The sequence below is a fragment of the Haliotis rufescens genome, unplaced genomic scaffold (assembly GCF_023055435.1).
Source record: "Haliotis rufescens isolate VD_foot unplaced genomic scaffold, xgHalRufe1.0.p SCAF_22, whole genome shotgun sequence".
In the NCBI taxonomy this organism is placed as follows: Eukaryota; Metazoa; Mollusca; class Gastropoda; order Lepetellida; family Haliotidae; genus Haliotis; species Haliotis rufescens.
In genome coordinates, this window is record NW_025963913.1 from 149,677 (window position 1) to 161,386 (window position 11,710).

General features: G+C 41.6%; 1 protein-coding gene across 5 annotated transcripts in view; it reads left to right on the plus strand.

Moving 5' to 3' along the window:
- The window catches only part of LOC124117384, a 46,266-nt gene extending 35,060 nt beyond the window's left edge, over positions 1-11,206 (plus strand). For 4 of the 5 annotated variants that reach the window (XM_046479224.2, XM_046479226.2, XM_046479227.2 and 1 more), the window contains one exon: positions 1,006-11,206. In XM_046479224.2, the coding sequence (XP_046335180.2) occupies positions 1,006-3,559 (2,554 nt within the window). In that variant the 3' untranslated portion in view covers positions 3,560-11,206. The remainder of the gene's footprint in view (positions 1-1,005) is intronic. The other variant, XM_046479225.2, reaches the window with a different exon arrangement.
- The last annotated feature ends 504 nt before the right edge of the window (positions 11,207-11,710 follow it).

Sequence of the window (11,710 nt, forward strand, 5' to 3'; positions counted from 1 at the left end):
ATTAAACATGATGTTGATGGAATTAAAACCAGGTAATTTTCATACCTTTTTTCATTTGTTGAAAGTTCGGACTGACAAAAAATAGTAGTGACTGGTTGCCAGTTGCCAGTCCACCAGTCGCCAATTTGAAATTAGTGCCGTAAAGCACGAGAAAGGTCCCTTCTGATTCGTCAATCCATTGTCCGGTCAAAGTCAGTCGGACATGACCCGTAATGGGATGTCCTCAGATCTTTGTTTAGCGGAAGCGAGAACTAAGATTTGATTTTAATGAGATTGATCTGGTCGGTTTCGTTGCAGTTAAACCATCAGAACCATCAACCAAGTCAGTGAGCCTGATCACCCGATCCCGTTAGTCGCCTCTTACGACAAGCATAGTCGCCTTTTGCAAGCATGGTTGCTCTTAGATGTGCAAGGATCTGTAGTGAGTGGGTTTGAAGCTCAGATTTACCCTGAGTGTGATGCTTGTTTGGCACCTATGCTGAACGGTCTGACCAAACTTATCTACACTGTGCCTCCCTGTGACGTTACTTCCACATTAACATGATGAAGCTGACAGTCTGTGATTATACACGGATAAAGAGAGAGAGGGATGCAAACTCTCTCATTATGAAGCATGCTAAACATGTATAAATCTAGGCAACAAAGTGTAAACAGAGAAAACAAGTTTTGTAGATATGCATCAACAAAAATAATGCAGCTACCAAACATAGATTATTATTTTTAACTGTTTGCATGTAGGATGTTAAGTGCATCCCTTGTTTTCCAAAAAGCTTGATCTGTGGTTTGTGGTGTGAAACCTGCATCACTTTGGGCTTTCCTTCCACATTAAGCTGACACGCCATGATATAACTGGAATACTGTTAAAAGCGGCGTAAAACCAAACTCACTCACTCACTCACTCACTCACCTCACCTCACCTCACCTCACCTCACCTCACCTCACCTCATCTCACCTAGTATGAAAGATAGTTAACATGTCTGTTGTGTTGTTTCTTTTCTTATCTAGCAGCAAGTCGACTGTGATCAACTATGCAGATCTTCCATCTGGAGCAAACACAGAGTTCCTGAACTGGCTGCAGAAGCACCTGATTGGAGGAGGAAGTCCATCAAGGGAGAGCACTCAGGAGAACATATTGGACATCCTGTGGTGTAACGCTGTGCAATACTCTAATCCGACTGTGTTTTTCTCTTGCTGTGCTGTGTTGACTAAGAGTAAGATTTTCATTGAGAGACTGACAGACCTTGACTCAGGGTTGCCCGGTGTGCCTGACTTTGAACCCTTCTACATCCTCCCTATGTGCAATATCCAGCAGATTGTTCTGGGTTGTTGTCTGGCTTATGTGAAACTTGAGGAATCCTTTGTTGGGAAGATGGGCACCTTCATTCTGATAGGGCTGGACCCTTCAGTCTTGAAAACATTTGTAGAGTCTTTCAAATTAAACTGTGAAAGTCTGAAAAGTTTGAATGCTCCAGAGATCTTAGATTTGTCATGTGATTCTGATATTTCTCGTCAAATTTTCAATATGGAAGACAAATTTGGTTCTTCCTCTGATCGCATTGTTTATTCCTGTGTTGTTATAGCCAAACCTTCCCACACAAGATGCTTGCTTGTACTGTCAGAGAACAGAGTTTACCTGATAGACATTGACTGTATCTACTGGCCGCTGCCCTCCTTTGAGGCAGAGTCTGAGGAGATGCTTCAGATTGGGGTGATGCAGAACCAACCAATAACAGATAGAATCAGCAACATCAGCATGTACAGTGCAGTGAGTAAAGTTAAAACTTCGAAGTCACAGATGAGAGAAACGAATGTCAGATTTGCTGAATTTGGCTTGTCTATGATTTTCCATGAAACTGCAGGACCCAAACTGTTTGATGTTCTCTTCCCTTCCACCTCCTCGCGGGATTTTTACCTTGACAGACTGACAAACCTTCGGGCAGAGCACGCCCACCGGATGTCACCCACACTGCGAGAAGAACCCGAGGGAGGGAATGAACTTGTGCATCCCCCAGACCCACACAGAATTGCTAAGCTGCCGACAGCAAGCTCCTTACCATCCAGTTTTGACATGAGCAAATATTATGTGTCCAAGACACACACCAGTGTAAAAACTTTACCTCCTGAGATTAAGATTCAAACATCCCACCCACCTGAACCTGTTACAAGTGATAACCCTGTGCACTATGCTTCAGTGAAGAAGCATACTACAAAAGAGGCTATTTATTCATCTGTAGACTTGAATATCGGTGAAATAGATTCGCTAGTGATGGCCTACCTCAGTGGTGAGCTAGAATGCCATTTGAAGATGTGTATCAGGGATTACAAGCTGATTCATTCTCTCCCCACAAAGCTGAAACCGTTTGCTCTAATGGATGGAAGAGACTTGGCAACATTCTTCCACACTGTCATAGCAGGGAAGACTTCCCCAGATCGGGGAGGTCTCATGGAGGAGCTGCACCACGTTCTCTGGACAAATGTTGTACCTTACAGCAACCCAAAGATGGAGATCCCAACGCTGGTCATGCTCAGCACAAGGGGGATTTACTTTGTGTCCGACTCATCACTCCAGTCCAAGTCAAGTTCACGACCTCCCTGGATGACCCATGCCAGACACCAGTCAGACTCAGCTTTTGCCTGGAAGACCGATGTGGGCAAAGACGGTTCAGATAGGAGCGTTCACAAGATGAAGAAACGAGGCTCAATCAAACCGTACTGTGTGTTGAAGTACTCAGACCTCCAGCAGGTTAATGTGGGTTTGTTTGACCAGTGTATTAGGCTTACGGGTCAAGATGCACATTCTGTGTTTACCCTGGCAATCAGGGAGAGTGTTGCCACCGGCAACTTCCTCCAGAGTATGAACGGAGTTCTCTCCCTCCTGGCCACATCCCCCATGGTTGACAAGGACAAGCAGGACCTTGAACAGGATTTCTACAAGGCATTCACCAAAAGGACCAAGTCCACCATCGAAGGCCTGGAATACACACACCCCAGTCAAGTGCGTTTCTGCTACCCAGGAGAAGATGCAATCGAAGACATTCTGTATCTTGTCAAGGAGAAGGTTCTGCCGAACAACAGCAAACAGTCATTGTGGATGTACATTTTGGGTTACGTGGTTCCAGAGGAGTTCTTGACAGGATCAACAGATCATATTGTGGCAAGGACAATAATTTTAAGTAGTACCCACATCTGCTTGGCCGAAGAGGATATTGTGACGTACCCTCTGCCTGACTTTGTGAGAGGTCTACCTGAAAATCCACAACATCTGATTGTCGAGTCTCGTAAAATTGAAAACTTGAAGAGGGTTGTTCTGTACAGCAATTCAGGGAACGTGATCCAGTTGATATTCAGTGATGAGAAGGAGGAGTTGGTGGTTGATGCGTCACTTGACTACTTCAGTGAGGAGAGTATGAACAAGGGAAGAGAACCCCGCCCAGAGTTCTGTGTGCGACTCTTTATTCAGAGTCTAAGTGAGAAGGAGAAGTTTCTACAGCTGTTGGAGAAACACTGGAAGGAACTTAACCCTGAAGTGGGCAGGATTCTGGACATAATTAATGAGTGATCATATTGTGTTAAGTACCATCATAGATATATGTAACACCCTGTTGCTGTTCCAGCATGTGCTGGTGGGGAAGCCTTGTGAGGTAGCTTTGTGGGTAAAGTATTACTCATATACTGTAAATCATGAATTTAATGCAAGCAGGAAATTAATTTGAAAAATGATGACCGTTAGTAGCTCACATTAATAAAATGCCACATTTTATTATGAATTTAGCCATCCAAATTTGCCATCCGAACTCTGTTCGTGATTACTAATTTTCTTGATGCCAGAAAACTCATGATATAAACAAAAGAGCATTTACACATGAGTCTTTCTTCAATCAATTGAATTCAGTTCAGGAAAACATAACATTCAAAAGCCCATTACAATACAAGCACTGAAGTGCTTTGTGATTTCTACTAACTATCAGATGTCAACAACTTTGATAACGTCCCGCTCACTGAAGCTTGTCAGACAGTCCAGATTGGTGCCACCCACGGGAAGACAACTTCTTTATTCTCGGCCACTGTCAAAAGCCGACTCGAGTGATCATGAGCATGATGAGCAGACATGAATGAGTTGATCCTGTGTTATTACTTACTTAAAAAAACGTGCAGCTTTGAAGTATAGTGTGTTGTTTGAAAGATGCTTGTGTGATGTGAGATGATGTAGTGTTCACCCTAATAGCAATCAGCAGTGTGTTTTGAATGTATTCTTCTGTTTAATATTAAAAATCAGAAGTAGGGTGTGTCACATTTATTGAGGGACACATTTTTGTTTTGGTACTCGAGTCAGCATTATTATCATGATGCGTTGATTTCATGATTTACAGTATCAGAAATAGTGCTAAAAGAAGCAATAAGCCATACTCACTCACTCTTTCATTCACTGTTCCAACACCAGATCATAGATTGCAACAGGCCAAGGATTACATTACAGCTCCCTGGCTGTAGCCAATTAAATTTGGTTTCAAAATTCCAACATAAGTATGAGGATATATTATTTTCAGAAGCTGCAGCATTCTTTGTGTTTTATATAGAGAAGTAAGGTTCACTTGAAAGGGGAGCTATATTTGATGTGCAGTCCTAGTCTAGACCAACTTGATGCTTCACATCAAACTAGCACTTGACGTTTATTGTAATGACGCAATGTCTCGGCACCAATTTCCAGACCTTTACTGGAACTAAGCACCAGACTATGGAGTCCTTCTTTAAGCTGAAGGCTGTGTCCAGGACTACCAGGAAGATGGGATGACATCCATTCTGTACCAAGTGATTTGAATCTACTAGCCCAAACTTGTCTTTCGGCACTGTTTTCCATGTATTTTGTCTGACAAAGGAATTATAATGAACTGAGACTGTTATTTGCAGACTGAGGCTTATGTTCACTGACATGTTGAAATTTCAACCTGGTGGAAACTCAGTATGACTTCAGTTCTATATAACCATGGGTTTTGTTGGACAAAGCATTTTCTCAACATGGAGGACGGGAGTGAGATTTACGTGAGTTGAGTTGCCCAAGATACTTATTCAGAATGAAAGACGGAAGAGGAACCTGTTTATTCCTTGTGATGCATAGTGCTTTCTTGTAGGGGATGACACAGCTGATGGGTGCCTGGTGCGATGATGAATGTGTTCTGTATAATATCAATTCATGGAAACTTACTTTGAATGTTCAACTATCATGTGACAAAAGAATGTTTTTTTATGATATTGGATCATGATCCTATTTATTGACTGGGGCCTAGCATGCTAATGAACCTTGAATATTTATTATTTCATGATCAGGTCAGCTTGTTTGTATGGGAAGAACATTGATGTTAAGAACACTTCTGTTCATTGACAGCGTGTTTATATAGGCAGAGCATCCATAACAAGAACGTGCCTGTTCACTAAGAGCTTGTTTACATGGGTAGGGCACAGACATGAAGAACGCTTCTGTTCTGTTAATGGCCTTTTTCAGCTCCATAAATGGTGTAAGGGGCTTGATTTGTTAAATCGAAATGTAGATGTTTCATTTTGTGAATATTGACATGTTGCTTTGTTATGTTGATTGTTTGTATTTTGATAGTTTGTATTTAAGGAAACTATTCAATACTTAACCATGAGACTATTGTAAATATGAGAAACATATTGCCTTCTTATAAATGTACATGTTTTTTAGGAATTAGTACTGTTACCATGGTTACACATTCCAGCATCAGGGAAATACTGTTCAAGCAGGGAGTAAGTTATCATAGATGAAGTAGTTCAGGGCCCCGTTCCACGAAGCCATAAACATGATCGTAAGTACCATACTTTAACATAGACTTACGAAAGTCACAGTGCTTGGATCAATTTTTTGGAACTGGGCCAGAACAATAAGCATAATAGGTAATGAAGTCTACACTATATGATGTTTACCTTACTGTAATAGAAGTCAGACATTAATCAGTTGGATGTGTCCTGCCATTAGCTAGCTACGAGGGCAGGCTGACCAAGTTATGAGGTATCACTGATGTTATGAGGCATTATCCTGGCCTCACAGTCAGGACACCCTGTGGAAATTGTGGGGTAGAATAGGGGCTCAATTTGCCATGCTTGCTGTAAGTGTGATGACGACCAGTGGCTACAGTGTGTGATATGGCTGATAACATCTAGTGACTACAGTGTGTGACATGACTGATGACATCCAGTGGCTACAGTGTGTGACATGACTGATGACGACCAGTGGCTACAGTGTGTGACATGACTGATGACGACAAATGGCTACAGTGTGTGACATGACTGATGACGACCAATGGCTACAGTGTGTGATATGACTGATGACGACCAATGGCTACAGTGTGTGACACGACTGATGACATCCAGTGGTTACAATGTGTGTGACATGACTGATGACATCCAGTGGCTACAGTGTGTGTGACATGACTGATGACATCCAGTGGTTACAATGTGTGTGACATGACTGACGACCAGTGGCTACAGTGTGTGACATGACTGATGACATACAGTGGCTACAGTGTGTGACATGACTGATGACGACCAGTGTCTTCAGTGTGTGACATGACTGATGACGACCAGTGTCTTCACTGTGTGACATGACTGATGACGACCAATGGCTACAGTGTGTGATATGACTGATGACGACCAGTGTCTTCAGTGTGTGACATGACTGATGACATACAGTGGCTACAGTGTGTGACATGACTGATGACATCCAGTGGCTACAGTGTGTGACATGACTGATGACATCCAGTGGCTACAGTGTGTGTGACATGACTGATGACATCCAGTGGCTACAGTGTGTGTGACATGACTGATGACATACAGTGGCTACAGTGTGTGACATGACTGATGACGACCAGTGTCTTCAGTGTGTGACATGACTGATGACGACCAGTGTCTTCACTGTGTGACATGACTGATGACGACCAATGGCTACAGTGTGTGACATGACTGATGACATACAGTGGCTACAGTGTGTGACATGACTGATGACGACCAGTGTCTTCAGTGTGTGACATGACTGATGACGACCAGTGTCTTCACTGTGTGACATGACTGATGACGACCAATGGCTACAGTGTGTGATATGACTGATGACGACCAGTGTCTTCAGTGTGTGACATGACTGATGACGACCAGTGTCTTCACTGTGTGACATGACTGACGACCAGTGGCTACAGTGTGTGACATGACTGATGACATCCAGTGGCTACAGTGTGTGACATGACTGATGACGACCAGTGTCTTCAGTGTGTGACATGACTGATGACGACCAGTGTCTTCACTGTGTGATATGACTGACGACCAGTGGCTACAGTGTGTGACATGACTGATGACATCCAGTGGCCAGAGTGTGTGACATGACTGATGACGACCAATGGCTACAGTGTGTGACATGACTGATGACATCCAGTGGCTACAGTGTGTGACATGACTGATGACGACCAGTGGCTGCAGTATGTCACATGGCTAATGATGGGGTATTGTGATCCATGTGGTTAAGTGCTCATGTTATTGACCACTGGTTTGCCTGGCCCAATTATTAACAGTATCCTATGTTATGGCTGGAATATTGCTGTGTGGCACCTTGAGATTCTTCAACAGAGTAGAAGTTGACAACCTCTATCACTGTGGCTTACCTATCGCATCCCACTGGCACATCATGATAAACCCAAAACACTGTTCAAAGCACACTTAGACCCAACTCACTCACTCCTACTGACTGAAACATTGAACATGTCCTCTCCCATTTAGGGATATAGAGTATAAGCGTGCTTTCATTCAAACTGTTTTTCTTTTAAAAGAACATATGTTTGAAAGCATTAGAGTATGCTGGTCCATACAAGCAAAAACATAATCTCAGCCTAAAACTAACAAGTGTACATGTGTCATCATATGTCATTACTGAATAAATACCAGTTAGAATTCATGTTTTGTTATGAAAATATGTTCTCTTATTTTTGAAGAGGTCAGGAAGCCCATTTATTTTAATTTGTGTTACAAAATAATCTGAACAATGGATGCTATCTTTTGTTAATGGTTTCTGGTGGACTAAAAGCACCACAGTTCAAAGTTATGTCCATTTATTGTGTCAGGATCCGCAGACAATCTGATATTTTTCCCAGATTATGATCCTTGGTCTGTCAGCACAATATCCATGCTTGAGGGTAGGTGAGTGAGTGAGTATGGTTTTAAGCCGCTTTTAGCAATATTCCAGTAATATCACGGCGAGGGACACCAGAAATGGGCTTCACACATTGTACCCATGTCAGGAATCAAACCCAGGCCTTCGGCGTGACGAGCGAACGCTTTGACCACTAGGCTACCCGACCGCCCCCCATGCTTGTGGATTTCATCACTGGGTCCATTTTGGCTTTCATTCAGAAGGCATACAGTGATAATGAAGTGAAAAACTTTTCAAACTGGTGTTTCAGCAAATTAGGTCACTCACCCCAGTATGTAAGAGTGACCCCTGTGATAATACTGAATACTGTAAATATGGTGGTATACCCCTCATGACACTTGATATAGATGCCAAAGGTGGACATTATTCAAAGTTTGTTCATTATTTAAGTTTATTTTTCAGTTAGTACACTCACGACTTAAACAATCTCATTTTCTGTAACACAATTGACATGTGTAGTGTGTTACTTGTTCCTCCAGCACACCAATACCAATCCCTGCTCTAACATCAACCAGAGGAGTGTACTCTTTACGCTGTATCTCAATCTCATCAAAATCAGATCTCAATTTTGTGGTAGGGAGAACTTAGATCTGATTTGAATGAGATCTACACAGCTACCCTACACTGTAAATGAACACTTTTTATGTGGAGCTGTGTCTACTTATTACACTGTGTCTACCCAGCTACACTACACTGTGTAAATTGACACTTTGTATGTAGAGCTGTGTATGTACTCTTTACACCGATCTACACAGCTACACTACACTGTGTAAATTGATACTTTGTATGTAGAGCTGTGTCTACTCTTTACACTGTATCTACACAGCTACACTACACTGTGTAAATTGATACTTTGTATGTAGAGCTGTGTATGTACTCTTTACACCGATCTACACAGCTACACTACACTGTGTAAATTAACACTTTGTATGTAGAGCTTTGTCTGTACTCTTTACACTGTATCTACACAGCTACACTACACTGTGTAAATTGATACTTTGTATGTAGAGCTGTGTCTACTCTTTACACTGGTTGTACACAGCTACACTACACTGTGTAAATTAACACTTTGTATGTAGAGCTTTGTCTGTACTCTTTACACTGTATCTACACAGCTACACCACACTGTGTAAATTAACACTTTGTATGTAGAGCTGTGTCTACTCTTTACACTGGTTGTACACAGCTACACTACACTGTGTAAATTGACACTTTGTATGTAGAGCTGTGTCTGTACTCTTTACACTGGTTGTACACAGCTACACTATGCTGTGTAAATTGACACTTTGTATGTAAAGCTGTGTCTGTACTCTTTACACTGGTTGTACACAGCTACACTATGCTGTGTAAATTAACACTTTGTATGTAGAGCTGTGTCTACTCTTTACACTGTATGTACACAGCTACACCACACTGTGTAAATTGACACTTTGTATGTTGAACAGTGTATGTACTCTTAACACTCTTTGTACACTATTTGTCGGTTCTATTTCCAGTCCACCATTTGCAGTTTCTTTGCTCTACACACAGCATCTTTACACGTTACATTGTGTCACATCTTTGTATGCAGAACTGTGTCTTTATGCTATACACGTTTTCCATTAGTAGTTTCTTATCACTGTATATGTAAAGTACATGTAAAGTGTCTGACCTGTGAAGATCCGGGGTAAAATAGGTCTTCTGCAACTCATGCTTGTCGTATGAGGCGACTTACTGGAATGGTTGATGCGTGTCCTCATATCCAACTTTCGTCGATCGATGCTCATGATATCAAATCAGTGGATTGTCTGGTCCAGACTCGATTATTTACTGACCGCCGTCATATAGCTGGAATATTGCCGAGTGCGGCGTTAAAAAACAAACAATACAATAATACAATGTAAAGTGTCTGTGTACAGGTTACACTTCTAATTCAGTATGTAACGGTGTCTCTATACTCTGTATGTAACACTGTAGCATTATTTGTGCACACTGTAACTGTAACACAGCAACATACTGTAGGAGTATCATGTAGTTGGACTAAGTCCCATATCTCTCCAAGGTGATAACAATCTGACATGGTCACTCTAGAAAATGTAGACTGCAACGATGGCACTTAATAAGGAAATGGGAGCGGTCGGGTAGCCTAGTGGTTAAAGCGTTCGCTCGTCACGCCGAAGACCCGGGTTCGATTCCCGACATGGGTACAATGTGTGAAGCCCATTTCTGGTGTCCCCCGCCGTGATATTGCTTGAATATTGCTAAAAGCGGCGTAAAACCAAAGCTCACTCACATTCACTCACTATAAAGTAAATGACATCATGTGCAGAGGTGAATACCAAACACTACCATTCTGAGACTAATCCATGAAATCAACAATTTAGACATACTGCCTTGCCTAATACCTTTATTGTCACCTCGTGTATTAAGTATAACCGAAAAGTATTTTCACATTGTGGCAGTCTCACTCAGTAAAATATAGGTGTTGTTTTCATTCTTTCACTGGATGAAAGAAGTTTGGTATTTGGCAAGACGAGATGAATGTTATTTATTTATTTACACATCTTCCCGAGGCAAGTGAGTTAACTGACTATGAAAGTTCAGTTTCCACCCTTGCAAGGGTGGAAACTGGACTTTTAAAGTCAGTTAACTCTCTTGCCTCGGGAAGATGATATTTACCATGTATTTGCAACTTTGGCATTTTTAGATAATACTAAATACATTTGTTTACACAAAGTAAGTCATTTCATTATAGTTCACAATCAGTACATGTACCCTGTTCACATACCCTACTATGTACACATTATACTCTACCTGTACGCTGTTGTACGCCCACCTTCCAGACAGTGCACGAGCGAAGTCCATAGACCGTTGAGAGTGAACATGCTATGTGTGTGCTGCGAGGAGTCCCACTGAACGACCATGTACTCAATTCTTGTATCATTCTTCATCTTTTGTATCATATTGTTTCATAATAATATATTGTTTACCTTGCAAGTAAAATTATGTGCAAGCAAGGATGTCTCGTTATGTTGTTAGTAGCTCAAGTTTGTTTGTTTGTTTCTTATTTAGCGCCGCAATAATCCAGCTATATGACGGCAGTCTGTTGTTATATGTCAATTCCCAAATTGAAACAGTATGTTAATCCAGAAATCTGTACATAAAAGAATTTAGTGTGAAAACAACAAACAACCAACAAATGTTATACAATCAATAATTGTATTACAAAATTAACAACGTTTAGAAATCAATACAAAAAATTTAAAAACTACCCAGCAATTACAATGGTCGTACACAATAGAGTGGTAGTACAATATTCAGTGGCAGTATAAAATGTGAGAGCAGTTGCAATGACAAGAACAATATCACCTCGATGCAACAGTGGTCAAGCCTCGGAGATAGGCCAAGGCTGAACACCAGGGTGAAAAGTAATCCTCACACGAAAACTGGTCTTCATGTGATGTCAGATGAAATGTGAGATGTGACAGGGATGCGCCCGATCCACTTACATAATCTAACCAA